Source organism: Perkinsus marinus, assembly GCF_000006405.1.
Source record: "Perkinsus marinus ATCC 50983 genomic scaffold scf_1104296969090, whole genome shotgun sequence".
Lineage (NCBI taxonomy): Eukaryota > Perkinsozoa > Perkinsida > Perkinsidae > Perkinsus > Perkinsus marinus.
Genome location: NW_003202922.1, coordinates 226,917 through 246,924, shown reverse-complemented (window position 1 = coordinate 246,924; position 20,008 = coordinate 226,917). Strand labels below are relative to the sequence as shown.

Genomic DNA, 20,008 nt, shown 5'->3' with positions numbered 1-20,008 from the left:
TTGTTAATTCGAAGGCCAGGAGGGTTGCGGGTCGTTCCTAGTGTCATACGAGCCTTTACTCTGTCGATGCCTCTAGATAGGGAACAAGGTGGTGATGACGATGATGACGCTTACGCTCACTTGCTGGGCCAGTTAGAGCTGAAACAAAGGCAGCTGACAGAGGCGGAGGAGACCGTTCAGCTTTTTAAAGAGAAGTGAGATTGCAATGTGCGATCGAATCGTTGCTTACTGACGTGCAGGCTCGAGAAGTTGAGAGTCTACAACGACAGTGTGGTGACGGAAAACTCGGCCTTGCAAGGGAGGGTGTCGGAGGTCGAGGAGCTGCTGGGCCAAACACAGGGAGAGCTTGAGAGGGCGTTCCAGGACCAGAAGAGCTCGAGGGAGCAGTGGAAGGTTCAGTTGGAGACTCAAGCTGATGAAGTGGGTTGTGGCTATTCGCCATTATTGAAGTTGCTTCGCTCCGCCTGACAGATGCGGCGACTACATAGAATGATCACCACACAGGAAGACATTGAGGCAGAGAAGTTGAAGATAGCGGGGGAGCTCGAGATCGAGTGGGGCTGGGAGGAACTTCGAAGGTAGCGTATTTTCGATGACAGATACAATCGCAAGATGGCGGCGATTGAGTCAAGGCTGGCCAGCAGCAGGCAGAAGTGCGCGGAGTTGCAACGAGAACTCGACCAGGAGAAGATACGCAATGCTATGGAGCGACAAGAGGTGGGCTGCTGCTGCTGGGATGAGATGGCTCATCTGTGGTGAGCAGGCCGATGCTGCACTGAAGAAAGCGAGAGAGGAAGTTAAGGAAGAGGAAGAGACGGTGAGGGAGAACCGTGGCAGACTATTATTGACTTTTCTCATGTAGCTACAGCGAAAGCTTAGGGAGGCAGAGTTGGAGATGCGACGGTATGCAGAGCAGGTCAGTGCGATCCCGAAACTGAAAGCGCAGGTCTACGAAATGGGAGCTAAAATGAAGGTAGGCGAATGATGGTTGGTTCCCTTACGTACTGGGTGGAGCAGGAGGGAAGTGCTCTGGTGGCCTCACTGAAGGAGCAGCACGAGGAAACGGTATCGACTTTACAGGCTAGGATCGAGGTAAGCGTCGACTGTTGCCTCTGTTTCTATTAGTAGTAGAGACAAGGCCAACAGCTACTAAGTAGACTACTACTGGTGTTGTGGTAGGCGCAGAGGGCGGAGATTCTCCAGAGGGGGAAGGAAGCGCGAGATGCATTGGCTGAGAAGGCCAAGACGGATCGGGCTCATGCTTCTCTCACTGAGGAGAGCGCGAGAAGGGGAAGGGAAATTGTATGCTTCATTGGAGCCACGGCTGCTAGTGTTATCGTAGGAACGATTGGAGACTAGTGTGACAGCTATGAAGAGGGCTCATGAGGAGGAGAAGAAGGCGTTGAGGAAAGAGAGTGAAAAAGAGATGGTAAGAGAAACCAGGACCGAACTGCTTACCTAAAGCAAGGGATGGCGCCCGCCCAGAGGGTGAGGACGAACATCATGAGATTTGTTGTTCATATCTCCCAAGGTCACACAGTGGATTAGAATGTCTAAGTTGATACCGAAATTCCGCCACTTCATCAGCTTCCAATAGGCCGATCTCCGATCTCAACTCTCCGCTCAAGAGGGATGCGTGGGTCGCTTGGAGAAGGAGCTCGATCGGAAGTGTCGGGAATGCTGTGAACAAGTCAATAGAGCAGCTGAGCAAGTGAATGAGGCGGAGCGACGCGTTTCGGAGATCCAGAGAAAGTTCGATGAGGAGACGGTGGGAGGGAAATGCCGCAGTCAAAGCTGGAGTTGTCTTTTTGATAAGGCGCGAGTGACCATGGCCCACGAGGCGGAGGTCTGTGAACTGCACAGGCGGCTGGCTGGTATGAATACAGCGTGTGCGGAGGCTAAACAGACCATCAGCGAGGTGAGGCGACACATCTGATGGAGAGGCAGAGACTGTGGCGATCTCAGCTCGAGGCGGCGCTGAGGTCAGTAGAGGATAGAAATCAACGGGCATTGGCTGAAAAGGAGGATAAGGTGCGTTACGTGGGGGAAAATATGCACAGGGTCAACTACACGGGGACAATATGAAAATTCTAGGAAACCTTTGTCGGTTTCTATACACTTCTACCAGAATTCGTATATGAATTCCTACAATAAATGACAAAAGTCCTGAGGGAAGTGAACAGATAGTCCAACACTGGGTGTTTTGGCCTGGGCATGGTCTTCTCAGGCGGTCATAGTCGCTAGCTCATTGGAGCAAGCGAGAGCTCAGATGAGAGCTGCGGAAGACAAGGCTGCTGAGTTCGAGCAGATGGCCAGGGACTACGCTATGCTACAGTCGAAGCACAGGGAGACTCTCGCTCATGTAGCTCAGGCTTCGCTGTTTCTGTCTTTATGCTGTGTGGTAAGCTGACTAATACTGTGGAGAAGCTGGAAGAGAAAGAGATGTCCATCTCGGCTCTGAAGGCTGAGCTCAAGGATATCAATAGAGCACGTAGGTTGGTCCTGTGGCATGCTGAGTGCAGCTCTGTGGTGTAGATGAATACGAGAGGCATAAGGCGGCTCAAGATGCAGAGCAGTGGGCGAGAGAGGCGCAGGAAACCAGGCTTGAATTGCTCGTGGGCTTGGGTGAATTGGAGCGGTCATTGATCTACCATGCCGTAGGAGATGTCGCGGCATTCACAGGCAGTTGCTGAGGAGCTCCGACGTACCCGATCGTATGCTAAGAAAGTCAAAGCTAAGAACAAACAGAAGGTTAAGGAGGCCCGTAAGCTTTGGGCCAAACTGATGTTGTCGAATTGTCGATCAGATACTAAAGTGTCTACCACGAACGGCAAGCTGAAGGAGCTGGTCCGGCTACAAGGCCACATTGAAAAACGGGCATCTGAGTCGAAGGTCTCATACGAGCAACGGATAGCTGAGTATAGTCCTGTAGCGACTTTGACGATTGAGCCCTTTGGTTCAGTCTGGAGAGGCGTCTACTGCATGCTACTTTTGGTGGCGGCGGCGGCACGGCTCTTGCCCTGGCCAATATCCCTGCTCTACCAGTCAGCAGCAGTAGCAGCACCAAGTGAGTGGTCGTAGTCGATCGTAGTGATGTGCAGCTTCCTATTCAGTGGCTATAATGCTTTCGTTGATATGCCAGCGCCGGCCAGCTTATTCCGCCACACTACGGTGGAGTCAGCTCGTAGACATCGCCGAGTCAGAGACAGGAAAACTCGGCAACATGTTGATGCTGCTGCAGGTTTGCTACATTGGACCGCCACGTTGTATGTGTCCTTCTGTGCAGGGCCGAGTACCATCGCTGAGGAGTCGAAGGAAAACCAGGCGACTACTCAGCCAAGCCAGGAAGAGGATGATGTCGACCTCGCTGAGTCCCACCTCTGGCCTGCTGAGCATGCAAATCAATAAGTCGATTTCCGAAGTCTTCTGGTGTGTTGTGCCGAGTCAATTGCACTGACTTTATTCGTTCATTTCGCTGATGCCTTCTGGTCCGTCCTGGCTGACCGGTCGGGCCGACGCCGGGCCGTTCATGCTGTATCGGAGGTGCTTTGGTTTTGTCATCGTATTAGAGCTTCTATGGTTCTCTGATCACGCCGCTGAGATCATGTCACAAGGTAGATGCCGTAGCATATTTCAGGCGCGACTTGTTCTTCCTCAGGTTTCAGCCCGGTGGCCCCTGCAGAGCTCCCTTTCGACGTTCCCTTAACCCCATTGAGTCTGGATCTTGCCCTAGTCGTAGGTGGGTCAGTCGGCTGGGAACGGCCTCGGCTTGTTGGAAGTCAGCCACGCCTATGTTAGGTTGCTTTATGAGTGTCTGCTTCGTCGCATTGGAGCCCTCCTGCTGGACTAGTGTACCCCTTCTCATCGTATATGCCTATCTTAGAATATCCGACTTCACCAACTGGAACAACCACTACTATCTTAATATCCTCGAGCTCGCCTTGTTCACTATCACCGACTTCGAGTATTCGCCTCGTGGCCTGAATGATGACATGAGCCGTGTCACTGAGCTGAGCCGGCGAGGACCAGAGATGATGGATACGGCCGAGTCCCTGTTGAGGTCCTCTGAAGAGCAGACCGGTTTTGATGCTAACCATGGCTTGAGTGGAGAGCCCGAGTCGCCGTTGAGCTCTTCTGATGACGATAAGGAACTCAGAAGGTTGCTGGTCCACACGGTGCCGTCCTGGTTCTACTTCGCTTTTCGCTCCCTCATATGCTGGACCTACTTCATGGCGGGCATGAGCAAGATCTCAGAAGCCTGGCTCAACGGCTACATCACAGAGACAATGTTGCACAATTGGGATTTCCCACTAGTCCACATGCTGGTACCGCGGCACATGACGCTGCTTCAGCTCGCTGAGCTGCTCGCCTGGGGTGGCCTCCTCCTGGACCTGATTGGCGGCCCTCTTCTCCTCACAGCCGTCACATTAGGGAAAAGCGTGGCCACGTATGTGTGTCTGGGCGTGTTCATACCATTCCACGTCACTAACCTGCTATGGCTTTTCGAGAGTATCCAATTCTTCCCACTGAATATGCTCGCCACTACTTTGCTCTTCCTACCATATAAAACTCGGGACGGCCGCGGCAAAACGACATCCACTGGAAAAGCCCTCCTGGTTTTCTTAATCATATTCGGGCAAGCTGCCTTCTCCTTGCGACGTTTCTTCCTGTTTGGCAACGTCAGCGTATCGGAGATCAACGAGATCACGGAAGTGACTGCTCTCCATCATGAGTTTTCGTGGCGCATGAAATCCAAGGCCATCAGGGACTCCATCCCCCACCCTTCGTTGAAGGACAAGCAGCTGAAGCTGGGGTACTTCGTCGCCGCCAAGTGGGAAACGGGGACGAGGAGTGTTCTTAACACGTACGAGATGATGCCAAGGGGAACGACTCCGCATAGGAACCTCATAGTGCAGTTTGCTAGACGCAAGATGACACAAGGCGGCAGCACTAGCAAGACAGCATATCAGTTGAGCTCCAATCACTGGCTGGCGGTCTGCGGCCGCCCCTTCCAGTTAGTGGTGGACTCTCGATTCGACATACTCGACTCACAGGAGCCATCATGGCCCCCGCCTCTGATGCCCTTTGACCTGCCTGAGCGCTGGCGGTCTTTGCTCGAGAAGGACCTGCAATCCTGGGCACCTTATAACAACGAATATTTCGTGATCAGTCGCGACCAAGGAGTAGTCGCAAACCCCCTGCTACATCTGAGTGATGATGTACAACCGCGGACGTTACGCTGTCTGATGGACGCTCGCCTCACAGTACTGTTGAGGGGCATTGGCCCGGTCAATTGCACGGGCCCTGATGGCATAGTAGAACTCAAGACTGGTAAACGCTGGGAGCTCCTTGGCCATGGCGTATGGTCACTAGTATGGTTGATCGAATGGGTTGACCCTCATGCAGCTATAAAATTCAGTGGATGACCCCAGACCACTTACTGTGGTGTTCACTTTGTCCGAGGGATCCGCTCTCCTGATGGTTTTCGCCTTACCGAATGCCCATTTGAATCCACCACTGGCAGCGACTGCTTTCCCACTAGAGGCCAACGCCCATCATCACGCCGCAGGTGAGAAGCTTCCCTTATCGCGATCAATCGGATCAATCTATGAACACTCGCATGTCTTTTCTCGCTCTATCGGTGACAACGCTATGACAATTCCGAGTGGATTTCCTAACGACCCTCAGCTTCTGCAGTGAGAAGCGGTTACTGCTAGTCATGGTAGCAAAGGAGAATCGTTGTCCCTCTGGATCTAACCCGCAGTGCTTGACAATATTGATAGGTCACGCACACCATCAGCCAGCTCATCAGAGCCATGCCGGCTTGAAGCATCACAAGGTGCTGCCTCATCGTCCTGGTAAAGGGGCGAAGGGAACATCTGGAAAATGGAAATGCAAGTGTCCTGGGTTCAATGGCCCAGGCTACGGGGTGGACGATGGTGAGGCGTTGCTATATGCATACCCTCAAGGGCGCCTTGCAGGCTACAGTCGAGAGTGGCATCACCCACCACGCCCCAACAGTCTCCCTCCCCCTCCGGCCGAGGCAGCAACAAATTGGGCGAACCACGCCTTCGTCGCATCCAAAATGGTGGAATTTGAACATACGAAATTTTGAACCATCGATATGTCGTCAGGCCGACTCAGCTGCTGGTGACATCGAGGTTCTACGGGAGAAGACCCATGAGTAGATGCACTCATCCTAAGAACGATGGCGGGCTCAGCCGGTCAGTTACGTGATGCAAACGCAGCACGATGCCAGTAGGCTGATGAGATGGGCAGCCCTCATTGGTGAGCAGATGCAGAAGGACGGGCAGCATCTGGTCTGGGGTGGAACAGCCCATGGTCGCAGAAACTAGCCTCGTACAGGTTGACCAAATTGCCGAGCAAGCTGTGCATAGTCAGAAGCTCGCTCAGAAGATGGTGGACACAGCCACCAAGCAGGCTCTTATGGCCCATGTGATCTGTGCCACTATGGTGTGCGATTGGGGACTCTAGGTGTCAGACCCTTGCGACCAAGTCCCTCGATGCAGCTAGGAAGGCCGAGTTCGCCAAGGCAATGCAACATCTTGCTGACGAGCCGAAGAAGGCTAGCTTCGCAGTTAGTTCAGGAACGCCATATGATTCTCATGCTGTTATCATAGACCAGAGGTCATGGGCATCACAGCACTGCATTCAGTGGCACCGATAAGACAGAACAGGACCTTTTCAACGCCTACCAAAAGGCAAGCCGCTGCCTCCACGAGGTTGGTCATCGGCACAGTGGCAGGCACTACGGTTCACGAAAATGCACGAGTCGGATAAGTGGCGACATTTTTGGGGCTCTCGAATGAATAAGGCACAGCAGCTCTCCGGAGATCTAAAGTCAAAATCTGATGGTAGCACGCTACCCATTAGAGTGAATTCTTGGCAGTGCGTATTGGACAGGATACGTCTTTCTAACGAGACTGGCTGGGGAGCGCCTCTTGCACGATGCTGCCTTGGAGGCTTCCTCGGCTGTTGCCAGCGCTCAGCGCATTGTGAACCAAACAGCTGTGAAGGCTGCTCTAGCTACAAATGTGGGGAAGATGATGGACTGTATTCACCAGAACATTGGACGCCTTAGCTCATAGAACGTCTCCTGGCTCAAGCATCGCATAGGGCAGCGGTCGCCGAGCACATGGTGACTCGGGCTGAGGCCGAGGCAACTAGAGCGGCGGAGATGGCACGCCAAATGGCCAATAACGCGAAGTCAAGCGGCATCGGTGGTGGCGTGTGCCGACTCTTATCTCGAAGGTACTCCCAGAGTTCTGCCATGCAGGCGGCAGCTGCTCAGATGGCACAGGCCATGGGCTACTCTGTGGCCCCACAGGGGGTGATGGACCGCAGCCATACCGGGCCATGGCTCCTCAGCAGGTACCGAGTCCCTTAACGCCTTTGCAGAGCGTCACCATCCGGGCACATGCAGGCGAGGGACTCAACGACTCGTGAGGTTTCCGCACTACAAAAATATGTTATGGATGAGGACAGGTTTTGGTGGAAGCCGTATCGCCAGCATTGGCTCTACGACATCCAGACGCCGCCACCTGTCAAGGCACCGCCAGGGACCCATGGGCTCCAGTAAGACGACATCGTGGTACACGTCTTTGGTGGATGGTTTCACAGGTACCAGCAGGGACAGTACGGAGGGATACCCAATCCCAACTCGAATGTGTATGGTCGATGCGTTATGGTACAGTTAGTGGTACTTTCTTAGGCACGTTCGTTATGCTACTGTCACCCTCGTGGATGCAAACTTGGCAGTGGCGACTGTAAAAGCGAGGAGTGTTAAGCGGAATATGTGGAATGATTTCCTCACCATGTGACGTGAAACTTCATATACGTCTCTTTGGAGGAGATTTTTCCAATTTCGTTCGCAGTCTTTTCGGGGTTTTCCGTTGGTAAGATAAATCGTATTTGTCGAGCCGAAACCTCGTCCTGGCACGATTCCGTCGAACAACGACAACGCGAGTAACTTCAGGAACTTTCATTCTGCCCAAGGAGGTGCCAATGGTCAACCGATACAGCCCCCAGTTGACAGTTGCCGACTAACACGACGCATATAAATGTATGATATACCTTATTGATTCAAAATGTACTGAAGCTGCTATTACAGCTGCTGTAATACAGCATGAATTGCAGTACAGAAGTAGGTCAGGGGAAAACCAACCCTGGCAATTCCTCAAGGGGGTACAGCCCAGACACGATCGGGAAAAGTGCCTACTAATTATCCACTCTTGCTTGCAGTCTCTACGTGAAAGCAAGCACTAGGAATGAGACGCTATATATGCGGATCTACCCATTGTGTTCGAACATACCCGGAAGACTCCCCACCAACTGACTCCACTGTGCCAACAAAACAACAGTAGGCAAGAGAGAATTAGCGTCAGCTCACTGCTGGCCTCAGTTCGGCAATAGGATACGCTGCTGAGCTGTTAACAGGTACTAGCACTGGCAGCCGCCGTCCTGCTCTGTCAACTTCATAAACGTGCACCCAGGATCCTTCCCGCGTTCGAAATGCAACGCCAACTTGTGGGCCGAAGTCCATTAAGGCTGAGGCTTGTGAGATGATTGTCCCTAAAATTAGCATCTCATAGAGGGGCTTATGAACCCGTTTAGACGACAGTGTATTTCCACTTCAACGAAGGTCCGCTTGCGTTGGTCCTCAGCGCGATAACGAATGCGAGTTGGCAAATCATGCCGATAGTACCTTTAGGAACCTTTTCCTTGTACGAACGACCCCAATGACCGCCCCTAGCACGAGATGGCGGGTCGACCCACAACGTTGCGGTGGCAGCAACCACCCTCCACTTGTCCATCGACATCAGCGGCCTACTAGGAGCTACTTCAGACGTATCTAACTGACGAGAGAACCTCGCGTTGTGGCAACCGTGGCTGTCTACCCTCCTCTCAATGCGACGCCGTGATGTGACTGGCTGCGGCTCTGACTCCTCACTGGATGAAGACGCTCCCTTTTCCACTGAGACGCTGCAAGCCCTCCGCACTTGGGCGCACCAAGGGGATAGGAACCCTACAACATACTCGCCTTCATACACGAGCCTTTACATTACCGGCTTCTTCCATTCCCCTATTTAAAAAGGGCATGAATCGGCCGTCCATCCAGCAGTAGTATATGTGTCGGCAAGCATCCTTTGTCCGCAAAAACCTGTTATGACCTAATCAGCATTCAACGCAAAGCGCGGTAATAACACCGTTTGATATCGTCAGGCAAGGAGTCGTTCTCTTTATGGTCCCGATACTTATCATTGTCAACGAAGTACCTGCGTATGTGAGTTCCTCGGCGCAGTTGTAATACAGTAGTACCCGTCCATTATCGACGCTGCTATGATGGTAGAGAGGTCGTCACTGGGGCCAGGATTAGCGTCGCATTTAGGTATGTCGTCGCACATTCTTCTTATGTCATTAGGAATGTCGTTGGCAAGCCCGTGCTGGACTATTAATTTTACCTGTCCCTTTCAGTGCTTCAATGGAACGACTCACGGGTTATTACCTCGGCATTACAAGCACGGAAGTATTTGATGCACTCTCTGGCACCGTTCCAGTTGGAGGTTTTCTCGCCCAGGCCGAGACAGTTCTGGGCGTAGTCGTGGATCACATTCGCAGCGTTTATGACCACCTTCGGCACCCGCAAGTCGATGGCGGGTCTATCTACCATTATTGGCACTAATAGAGCGAGAACAGTGAAATATACAAGAAAGCAGCAAGTCGCAACGGAGAAGTTTCCAACCAGGCTGCCTCGTCCAGATGTTGCCTATCGCCAAGATAAGACGATGAACACAGCCGACTACGCTGTGCATGCGTAACTAAAGTCCATCCAGTTTACAGGAAACTCAATAGCAAGCATAAGCTCAATCGACTTGACTCAGCACGTTGACCAATAACTAGTAGACAAAGATAAGGTGAGGTCCCTAAGAGTCAGACCGATTGAAACTTGAAAGCTTCAAACCAAAGTACAACTCACAATACAACCAAAAGAAAGTAGCTCCGCAAGTGAGTGCGCCACAAACCAGTGTTTGCACCACTCAACGCAAGTTTCAAGTTGACATATACTTAACGACTGATCTGATACACTGGTCGGCGCGCGCTAATTGGAGCGCATATCGAGTTAAGTGCGATAGGCCGCCAGTTCAATAGACAAGAGATCGTTTCCAAAGCTGGTTCTAAGAACCAGCTGTGGATTTTCCAAATCCCAGAATTATTTGTAGCAACGTTTCTCAAATTTAAAATCGGTCTATTGAACAGGCGGAGGAGCATCAATTATCTATGTTGCGTAACTTTAGTTTCCTTTTGAAGCAAGAAGAAGTGTTGCGAAGCAGAGTGAGTATTTTGGATTACCATGATGGTTACAACATAGACACCGCTCGCGCTGTGGCATACCGGCCCCAAGTGAACTTGGAGTCGCAAACAGCCAAGTTGACGCCACAATTCGTCAAAATAAGTTACTTTGGTCGTGTTGGTGAAATTGATTGTACCAAGACATATCTTGAGGCTATGGCATAGGTGCCCCGTCCACCGTAAAGGTCTTCACAGGTGTTGCCTGTTGTATAGTAGCTGTACAATGTCTTCTGGTGAGTGGCCGCCGCCGCCTCCACCCCAGTCGGGCCACAGACCACAGCATCCTTACCAGTACCATACACAGCGGAGTCGATATGATGTACACCACCCACCACAGCAGCAGCAGCAGTCACTACCTATGGTATGGCTTGATCATCAGCCACTGGGGTACTGCTCACGTCATCAGGTACATGACTATGGGGGCTCTGTGGACATACATGCATGGTGGATGGTGGCGATGCAACAGCAGCAACAGCAGCAGCTTCACCCGTCGAACCTCATGGCTTACCGCCGTCAAATCCACCACGGCTTTCCTGCTCTTCCTGTCCTGCCGGTAGGGCACTGGCAAAGCTGGACAGGAGGGCCACCACGACAAGCGAATCCCGTCGTGGACCCTCGTATGTATGACCAGAGGCGGGATGATGAAGTTCATCGGCGCCGAGGGTGGCACTTCCAGGCAGCCCCGCGAGAGGTTCAGCGAGCGCCAGTTGATCCACGGTCGCCCTCCCCACTTCGGCTCCCATCCAGTCGAACGCAGATGACTAGCAGCGGGCAGAAGAACGAGGCGTGGACTTCACATGGTGAGCATGGGGAACCAAGGCTGGGCAGGGTGGCCTCGGGGCGAATGGCTCTTTGAGTGAGAACAGTGACTGAACTCTTGTGGTCGTTTTCAGCAAGTTCCCCGAGGCCGACGCTCAGCGTCCAACGATTAGTTGATCATGGTTACCGTGCTGGATCTCCTAGGCGGCGTAATTGGACGCCTAGATCCTGTCCGGAAGCGAGAGTTGACCCCTCAGAGAGCAGTGGCCGATGTGATCGGCATAATTCCGTTTGCTGGACGGTCGGTCGCTCACGCAGGCGGAGGATAGACGAAAGCGGGCCGCTAACTAATTCGATGCAGAAAAGACGGCGAGTCTCTCGGACGGAATATTTGCGATTGCCTGTCTTTTCTGAGGATGAGCGGGGTGATGTCGCGGGGACTGGCCAGCAGCAGCGGCCGGCCTCGAAGACGCGGTCTTTCATTGAGCTGTTGTTGGAGGATCGGCGGAAATCTGCGGCTTCTTTCTCGACACCCGAGCGGAGCGAAGCGAGAAGGGATGAAAAGATGGAGAATTCGTCCTCGGCCACCCCACCTCCCACCAGGCGGCTGTCCGTTATAAAGGAGGGAACGGAGGTGTCGGCTGGTCACTCATCGAGGAGCACTCCGCAGGAACTGAGGAGACAGGTGTCACCCCCACAGACAGATGTCCGGTCATGGTATGATGGTGAGAGGACGCCATCGTCACCGTCTTTGCCGCGGATCAACCCAGCCGACTACGGTTGTGGCGTACCGGAGGATGACGGAGGGTTTACAACGGACGTTGAACGTGGCTTGGCCGGCGAGGAGGATATCGGCAGTAGCAGCAGCGATGATGAGGCATCCAATGAGTCTGGAAACGACGAGGATTCGAGCAGTGAGAGCAGGTAAGCAGAACCCCTCCAGTGAGCGTAGCAGTGTTGATCCTTGCAGTGGTTCGGCATATGAGATCGTTCAACAAGGGGACGAGATCGTCAGAAGGAAGCGGCGGAAGAAGAGGGAGCCTGCGAGGGGCTTGGAGTTTATCGATTGGAGCGAAGAATTCAACACTGGTATCATCGCTACCGCCCACGAGCCGACTCTGCGGTTCAAAAAGGTGGTGACGCGAAGATTCGGGGCGAAACTCAGAGGCCATCCGATGTTCCGAGAGGACGTCCAGCGACAAGAGCAAGAGAATGGAGACAAAACGCATGTTGCAGAGTTACAAATGTAGTTGCAGCGGCCAACGCGGCCATCATCACCGCAACGATGAGTTGTGTTAACTAGTGTAAAGGGGTCCATAGATGTGGAGAATGACCGGTATATGATAATTAAAACCACGATCATGAAATCTGGTCATTTCCTATTACGCGGACGATTGGGAGGAATATTATCTACGGTGTCATGTCACACTAGTGGTCGAGTAGTAATAGGTTTCGTAACAAGTCTCATGGTACCGAAGTGAACCATTCATAGGCTGATGATATACTCCCCCTCGAAGGGTTAGATGAGGGGACAACTTCAATGTCTTTCATGACGTGATTCATATCACATGTAACTGACGATCTGGTTTCCTATTGTACAGACGTTTATAACGGCTCAGCCCCCACTGATATAAACTCGAGAACAGCATCGAGGGTATAGAAGGTTTCTTCCACAGTGAAGGGAATAAATGATGAAGAGGATAAGTGAGGAACTTGCAGCACAGTCCCCATACGAAGAAGCAGATCACTTAGCGTAGGACCATAAGGTGACATTTTGTCGGTTGGTCCTCCCCTTTCGACTCTTCTGCAGCATGTTACTACGTACTTGCGACTGAGAAAATTCAATACCAACAACAGTGACAGCAATAGCCTCACCTTCTGTGCCTCGAAGTCCATGAATCGCATGGACTTTAATAGGGACTTCGCCTCTCGCTTCTGCTCCCGATAGCTCTTCATGCTCATTATAGCGCCTGACTGATCTCCCCCAGCGATGGCCAGCATAGCGTTCTTCTGCTGCGGCAGAGCTCTCCGAGGCTCATGACGCTTATCACCAACCCTGACGCTTGTTCCATGAACACATTTGCCGGACCCACACAGGCGCTACCTGTTGTTGGTGAGTCGCTGCTTGTAGATGTAGGCGTACATACGATGGGTTGCCACCTTACCATTGGGGAGGCGGAGGGACCCGTCGTCTCTGAAACCGATCATCGAGAGGGGGGGCATGCGACAACACTTACAGAATTTGAGCTCTTTGCAGTCCAGTTTGGATGACGGCCTCGTCGAGATCCTCCTCATCACCACTAACGGAACCTAATGATGACCGATTGCCACTATAAATTCGCGATGGAGTGGTATGGTTTATCTCAGCGAAATTTCTACGTGGTTTACTCCTATCCTACTATTCCTATATAAACCTACTTCATCAAGCGACACCCATGTCCGCAAAACTCGAGTAATCACTAATAGGGTACTACCAATTTCGGTCCAATCATCACTGTCGTCATCGTCGCTGTCATATGCTTCTCCCTATGCAAAGAAAAATGCCGACGGCCAGACTCAACCCTTCGTAGTCCTACCTCCTCCTGCGAGGCGGCAGCCTGCAACTCCAAATAGGAAGAGCTGAAGTCATAGAAGGGATCCAAGTCAGCCAGCAACTCATCGGTATCCGTACCTGATAGTAAAAAATATCACCATGAAGACAATGACAATGCGATAACATAGGAGAGTATTAAAATGGAAAGCCCCTACTACCGATTCTTGTATGTTTCATATCGATCATGTGGGACTTGACAGCACCAACACCACTATAGATCTTATTGCAGTACAGACCTGATAAGAAGGGAATGCCTACGACTAGCCTAGTAACGAAGGGCGTACACTGATGGCGCTCATAGATCTTCTCGGTCAACATGGAGAGAAGTCCAGGAAGGTCCTTGAGGTAGTCGATATCCGGGATGAAGAAGGAGTACCTGTCAATACAGTTACCACCCAAGGGCTCGATAGAGACGGCCATTACTTGAGGCTCATATAAGCGAGATTGTCCTCAACAGTAGCATGCTGGGTGTTGTCGAACAAACAGGTCTTATCGTCCCGAACTATCTCCACCTGAGGTCCGTTGCTCTCCTCCCGTCGCTCCTTGTGGTGACCTTGTACGCCTAAAACTCCATAGTGTGAGAACACCCCGATGGGGACCATCCGAATACCCTCCCCCTCGTCTCTATGTTTCAGATGAGCTGTGCCTTTGGTATCTCCAACGCCTTCTGCCAGCTGCTTCAACTGCTCTACTCGAGCCGTCCATACTTCCGGGCAAATTGGAGCCAAACCAGCTACCTTCCGTTTAGTGTTGTAAACATGGAAATCTGTCGAGTGAAATTTCAACCATTTTTGCCCGGCTGTAGTCTCACCTGATTTATAGTGGTCTCGTTGCTCAGCACTATCGGGGAATTCCAGGCCGCAAGCGTTGCATCGAAACTCGCTGATAGGCTCGGTCGGAGCAGCGGTAGAGAGAGAATTCATGGTTATGATATATGAAATCAGTTGACACTATCAATACCACTTAGTCCGCCTTCTTCCCACTAGCCTGCATACGGGTTCATTGTGGTGACTCCTCTGGGGCAGTCACCGCACAGAGGTAGCTAGACTAGTCTGAAGAGCTTGGAGTTTGTGAAATGTAAGATGGGAGGATTCTGAACTCTCAGATGTATTGAGATGGTAAAAAACGTCTCTTAAAGACTCTAATTGACCTCCCATCGGCAAATTCCATTGAACAGCGGAGCGAAGCATTGCATGTTGTGCGTTTTTCACTTTTCTGTTGAAGTTTTCAACGGGAATGGCCACCAAAGTTGCTCATCAGTCATCATAATGTGAGTGGGAGAAGCGTTGAAGAATCTGATGACGGCCTTTGAACCATGCAGATGTCCATTCTTGCTCCCTCCCCATCGTTTTTCATAGAGGAGCGTCTCGTCAGCGTACTGATGATCTCCTCGAAATGGGGGCTAGCAACAATAGAAATCGGATCCACGCTATCCTCAACGTGTCGTTATAGTATATGTTCGACTGAGCTTACGAGCTTCCTCACTAGTTAGAGAAGTTTATATGTGAGTTCGGATAGGACTCCTACCGTAGGAGTGCTCAGAAACCAACGGGAATTTCCCGAAATTTCATCAGAATTCCCTAATCGTCACCAACCATGTGCATATTTTCCAACACTGGTCCACTCGATGCGATACCCTGATGATATGTTTCTAATGGTTTTTCACAAGGTGATTCGACAGCAGTTACTTGAGGAGTTGTGGTAGACAACGTTCAGCCACCACAGGAGAGAAAGCGAGGTTGGCAGCGACGTAGGAAAAAAGGCGAAGCGGAGGGACCTGGCGAACCAGCAGTGAGGGGACCAAAGGCTCGGCCGGTTGGTGAAGTCAGAGTTATTTTGGTGAACCTCTGGAAGGTGTATGAAAATCGACTGGAGTCTGACGAGTCAGTTTATCGCGAGGATCTGAGGACGTCACCGGTTAGAAATATGATCAGTCGATCTCGATTATAGCGTAGATGAATTCACTGTGATAAATACCACCCGAGTTTGGAACTAGCGTCACACCAGTTGAGAGTGGTGGGATCCTCGACATGATCTGTTGAAATTGTGGTATATACTCTGAGTTGACTCCTCCTCCTCGGCGGCGGCGGCGACTGTTGCTGCCATGTAGACGGTACACTACCTCGCGAATGAAGAGAGAATGTTACTCTCCTATGGTGACGGCAAGTCAGCTTGACTCTTCCGGAGTGCGCCCCTTGGGACTTTGGTCCTCGTGATAACACGCTGCTGTGGGCCTCCATGGAAGTCGTTGTGACTGAGTTATTGTCCTCGCTAGCAGTATGGGAAAATATGCACATGGTCAACCACATGTGTTGGTGACTGTATGAAAATTTCGAGAAATTCTGGGTGGTTTCTGCACATCTCTACCGTAGGTCGTATATAGACTCCTATACTTAGTGAGGAAAGCGAACGTAGTTTTCAACACTGCTGGCTAAGGAGAAGGGGACGGACTGGGTGCTAACGGAGGTAGCTTCTGGTCACGTGTTTGATTGGAAGCTCACGGCTCCTGAGAAACTGTGGGAGAGATGAGGTGCGCCGTACTTGGTGCATTTTTGGGGCTATTTTGAATCTTACGTGGGTGGAGCCTAAGATTCGTTCACTCGTAGTAGGAATATTTTGCATCTTCCTTCAGTCTGCCTGGAGACCCACACCCAGTGGTATCTGAGAGCACCTGTCACGCTTCCTCTGTTGACGATCAGCTGCCCCCTTTAAAGTTGTCTGAAGAGGGCCTTCCAATACGGCCTGCATCGGTGCTAAGGGCTGCGTACTACTTGCCCGGAAGTCTCTCCCGATTCGAAACCGCTGTTGGTAGAGGTGGCTGCTCTGTGTATGTGTTTCTCAATAGTGAAAGGTGTATTGCGTTGGGGTTAATTTCGTGGCGAGTGACGGATCACGAGGAGGGGATAGGATTGCTTGTATCATTGTTGTTAATGGTGACGACCCGCTCAGCACGGGCTGCCCAAAGACTGTTGCATTCTGGTAAGAATTCCGTGGCGCGCGGGAAAATTGACATCCATGTGCAGATCCCCTATGCGGCTCACCGACCCCTGCAGCGGTGCCTATGAATCTTCAAGTTCCACGAGTGATGGACTCGTCCCCATCCAGCACTACTTCTACAAAACGGAAGGTCCTTGATAGCGAAGGTAACCTGCTCTGCGGGGCGGATGGTGGTCCAGCGGGGGAAAGGATTTTGTGAATCATAATATTGGAATTTCAGCCGTTTTACGTGAAGTGGTGTAAAACGCGATATTCGCAGTAGTCGTGAAATATGTTTTTCACTAGTGTTTTTCATATCACTAGGGTGAAACTCCACTATTAAAAATATCAATTGTCATATGAATTGTATTGAAGATAGAGGACAAAGGAGGAATAATGGAGTTTCACCCGTTTTACGTGAAGTGGCGTAAAACTCGGTGAACAACGCGATATTCGCGGTGATATGCAGTAGTCGTGAAATATGTTTTTCGCTAGTGTTTTTCATATCACTAGGGTGAAACTCGAATAAACCCATTGCTGAGACTGTATGATAAATCTATTTTTAATAAGTATACATCGGATCATACCGATCATTGAATGGTGAGGTAAGATACTCGAATGCAGGGTGGAAAAAATATGTTCATGGTCAACTACACGTGTTGGTGAAAAAAATGAAAATTCTGAGAAAATTTTGGGAAAAATTTCTGGTTTCGGTACACTCCTACCCGAATTCGTGTGTAAACTTAGAGGAAGCGAAGATGAATTTTTCAACGCTGATCAGATGAGGACGTGTTGCCGGCCCGGAGGTCGGCGAGGTTGTCGAGTTTCGGTGGCAGCGAGACGGCCAGCAGTCCAGGGGAGCCCAGCAGTCCGATTCAAATCTCGATCGAGAGCGGGTCTCTATCGGAGCCTAGTGGTGAGTTGAAAGGCCTTGGTGGTTGGCATGTGCTCAGCAGGGGAAGGTATGGTCAGCACGCGTGCGTTGAGGTATGCGATCGGGACTACTCCTCTACTGCCCATCACAGAGAGAGGGGACTTCACGCCGCGACCAGGCAAGGGGGGACTGTCCCTGGTTGAATCACACGTTGGCGCTCCTCAGCCGAGCGCAGGAGTTTCTCACTAATGATAGGAGTCTATGCAGAAACTAACACGAATCTTCCAAAATTTCTTCTGAGTATTCATATCGCCACCAACACATGTGGTTGACCATGTGCATATTTTCTCACTATTCAGGATTCTCGGGCCTGGTGAATCTCGGGTGCACCTGCTACATGAACGCAGTACTGCAGTGCTTACATGCCATGCTGCCTTTGGTCACATATCTCCTCCGAGGGTAGGGTGGGTTTGAGGAAATGCAAGTGGCAGTAAGAGAGCAAGATGTTCAATAATGTTAGGGAGCATGAAGTTAACGAGAAGAACCCCCTGGGGTCTGGCGGCGATATTTCCAGTTGGTGAGGGCCAATCATATTCCTCTGTGATTCCCTATTTTGTGCTTCAGCGTAGCGAAGCTACTTTCGGACATGCGCCTTTCCTCGTCCGCTGGGCCTATCGTGCCAAGGGAGCTCAAGAGGGCTATCAACAGACATATGCCGGCTTTTAGGTAAGGGCTGCTGTTGGGCTGCCCTGACCTTGTTGGTAGGGGCACGGGAGTTCAGCACGATGCTGCAGAGTTCGCCACGGCGCTTCTGGACAAGTACGGGCTCTCTCTGGGGGCCCTTGGATGTCCCTGGTAGGCTCCATGAGGACCTCAACCGCGCGTCGCCGCCTAGTGAGCCGCCTTCTACGCCGGAGTGCACACTGGAGATGAGTGAGGAGAAGGGAATAGAACGGATCGCGGCTGAGTTTTGGAAGTAGGGGGGTCCGGACTGAGTGCTGGAGGCATTGCTGTTGATGGTAGGGCTCAGCTGGCTAGGAATCAGTCGATTGTGGTGGACTTGTTCCAAGGGCAGACGCGGTCAGTGTTCAAGTGTAGCTCCTGTGGTCACTCGAGGTGAGAGGAGGGTTCTGACGTCGGTGTGGTATGGTCTGTGGTCAGAGTCGTCTTCGAGGCGTTCAATTCGTTGATACTACCGATCGAGAGCGCTGCAGGGAAGCCCCTATCTGATATCTATGCCTGCTTGAGGGAGTTCGCTCGCCCTACTGATTTGTCGGGGGACAACGGATGGTCCTGTGCTGTAGCGATGGAGGCTCTTAGTATTGTGGTATTGGTAGGTACTGTGTGAAATGCAGCACGTTGTCGGAGTCGACTTGCGACACTGCACTGTGGAAGCTCCCTAGCGTCCTTATGATACAACTGCGTCGCTTTAGGCAGCTGAGTCCGATACGGTGGAGTAAGAGTAGTCACCATGTACGATACTACTCCTTGGGGCGCGCTGGAGTGGGCGGCTGCAGGTGCACTATCCTACGCGAAGTCAGCTAGACCTGAGTGAATTCGTGCCAGAGTCCCATCAGAGGGACGCCCCACGGTATCGCCTACTAGGAGTGGTCCGCCATAAAGGAGTCATGACGTAGGGCCTGGGTCCATGATGATGGAGGGCAGCTGTTGGGATTGTTAGGGGAGGTCACTATACTGCCTTTGTTAATCATGATAAGACCCTGTGGGACCTCAAGGGACGGGAGAAGCCCGCGGATCGGTCCGCCCAGACCCCTCGAAGGGCCCCTGAGCACATGGGTGAGGGTGCCCCTATGGTGACGGCTTGTATGACTAGGGTCAGGCCATCACACAGTTGCTGCTAGTCCACTCTCGCGAGCTGTGTTGAATCTGATCCCTGGCTCTCCTAATGGTGATAGGAGCCCCTTCTATGAGCGGGCAAATGCCTTATCCCTAGGTTGGTGGTTTTTCGATGACGCCACAGTGCAGCCCTTGCTGAAAGAGTCCCTTGTGGATTCCCGTGGTGAGGGGTCTGCTGGGTCTGCCTTCTGCCCCCACTCGCTGTGACTGCTCATTGGGTAGATGCTTACGTTCTTTTCTTCGTCCGCTCGGGGACTCCGGTTGACCACAAGCTGGTTCGAAGTCAGAGGGATAATCAACCGACTGATTGGCCCCACATGTTCGAGAGGGTCGACCCCAGCGCTGACAGATTCGACGATGCTTCCCCTCCTCATGATAGCAGTAGTGACTGAGATAAGTCCTTTGCCGTGATATTTATTAAGACTGCGAACGTTGATTCAAAAAGGAATAAGTGTTGCGTGTATAGTCACAGGGAACGCTCCGCGGGGACAGTTGCGGTTGCACAAAAAATCTTCGCTGTGCGCGAGGGAGCATGAACAGTGCAAGATACGCAATTGCACGGCGGCTGGGCCTCGTGG

At 51.8% G+C, this 20,008-nt stretch overlaps 6 protein-coding genes across 6 annotated transcripts; 4 read left to right on the top strand and 2 right to left on the bottom strand.

Moving 5' to 3' along the window:
* Positions 1 to 66: 66 nt before the first annotated feature.
* Positions 67 to 3,408, top strand: Pmar_PMAR002904 (5-azacytidine-induced protein, putative; the record flags this gene model as incomplete). The annotated part of the gene is made up of 19 exons (XM_002768071.1): positions 67 to 194; positions 240 to 420; positions 472 to 578; positions 600 to 717; positions 764 to 817; positions 863 to 973; positions 1,018 to 1,092; positions 1,180 to 1,338; positions 1,598 to 1,768; positions 1,817 to 1,918; positions 1,966 to 2,031; positions 2,228 to 2,362; positions 2,407 to 2,491; positions 2,536 to 2,615; positions 2,662 to 2,764; positions 2,807 to 2,918; positions 2,963 to 3,067; positions 3,114 to 3,241; positions 3,287 to 3,408. 19 exons carry the CDS (start codon positions 67 to 69, stop codon positions 3,406 to 3,408), a joined length of 2,142 nt encoding a protein of 713 aa, XP_002768117.1.
* Positions 3,409 to 3,478: 70 nt separating this feature from the next.
* On the top strand, positions 3,479 to 7,841 carry Pmar_PMAR002903 (hypothetical protein; the record flags this gene model as incomplete). Its single annotated transcript, XM_002768070.1, has 18 exons — positions 3,479 to 3,614; positions 3,659 to 3,739; positions 3,799 to 5,331; positions 5,420 to 5,569; positions 5,784 to 6,088; positions 6,135 to 6,184; positions 6,230 to 6,320; positions 6,367 to 6,456; positions 6,503 to 6,598; positions 6,642 to 6,743; positions 6,767 to 6,875; positions 6,925 to 7,055; positions 7,103 to 7,251; positions 7,273 to 7,351; positions 7,393 to 7,463; positions 7,507 to 7,596; positions 7,642 to 7,689; positions 7,733 to 7,841. The coding sequence occupies 18 exons, from the start codon at positions 3,479 to 3,481 to the stop codon at positions 7,839 to 7,841; spliced, it is 3,420 nt and encodes a 1,139-aa protein (XP_002768116.1).
* A 1,361-nt stretch (positions 7,842 to 9,202) lies between these two features.
* On the bottom strand, positions 9,203 to 9,691 carry Pmar_PMAR002902 (hypothetical protein; the record flags this gene model as incomplete). The annotated part of the gene is made up of 3 exons (XM_002768069.1): positions 9,203 to 9,296; positions 9,340 to 9,482; positions 9,527 to 9,691. 3 exons carry the CDS (start codon positions 9,689 to 9,691, stop codon positions 9,203 to 9,205), a joined length of 402 nt encoding a protein of 133 aa, XP_002768115.1.
* Positions 9,692 to 10,585: 894 nt separating this feature from the next.
* On the top strand, positions 10,586 to 12,408 carry Pmar_PMAR002901 (hypothetical protein). Its single transcript, XM_002768068.1, has 4 exons — positions 10,586 to 10,732; positions 10,778 to 11,171; positions 11,265 to 12,054; positions 12,101 to 12,408. Exons 1-4 carry the CDS (start codon positions 10,595 to 10,597, stop codon positions 12,378 to 12,380), a joined length of 1,602 nt encoding a protein of 533 aa, XP_002768114.1. The 5' UTR covers positions 10,586 to 10,594; the 3' UTR covers positions 12,381 to 12,408.
* A 460-nt stretch (positions 12,409 to 12,868) lies between these two features.
* Positions 12,869 to 14,649, bottom strand: Pmar_PMAR002900 (conserved hypothetical protein). Its single transcript, XM_002768067.1, has 11 exons — positions 14,535 to 14,649; positions 14,334 to 14,489; positions 14,147 to 14,285; positions 14,008 to 14,099; positions 13,882 to 13,959; positions 13,707 to 13,801; positions 13,605 to 13,656; positions 13,368 to 13,440; positions 13,235 to 13,324; positions 13,006 to 13,186; positions 12,869 to 12,961 (listed from the first exon to the last, which is right to left on the bottom strand). Exons 1-11 carry the CDS (start codon positions 14,644 to 14,646, stop codon positions 12,875 to 12,877), a joined length of 1,155 nt encoding a protein of 384 aa, XP_002768113.1. The 5' UTR covers positions 14,647 to 14,649; the 3' UTR covers positions 12,869 to 12,874.
* Positions 14,650 to 17,970: 3,321 nt separating this feature from the next.
* Pmar_PMAR002899 (Ubiquitin carboxyl-terminal hydrolase, putative) lies at positions 17,971 to 19,822 on the top strand (the record flags this gene model as incomplete). The annotated part of the gene is made up of 13 exons (XM_002768066.1): positions 17,971 to 18,032; positions 18,094 to 18,150; positions 18,198 to 18,299; positions 18,339 to 18,392; positions 18,433 to 18,549; positions 18,597 to 18,689; positions 18,735 to 18,863; positions 18,911 to 19,046; positions 19,091 to 19,206; positions 19,255 to 19,370; positions 19,408 to 19,482; positions 19,528 to 19,593; positions 19,653 to 19,822. 13 exons carry the CDS (start codon positions 17,971 to 17,973, stop codon positions 19,820 to 19,822), a joined length of 1,293 nt encoding a protein of 430 aa, XP_002768112.1.
* Between the last annotated feature and the right edge of the window lie 186 nt (positions 19,823 to 20,008).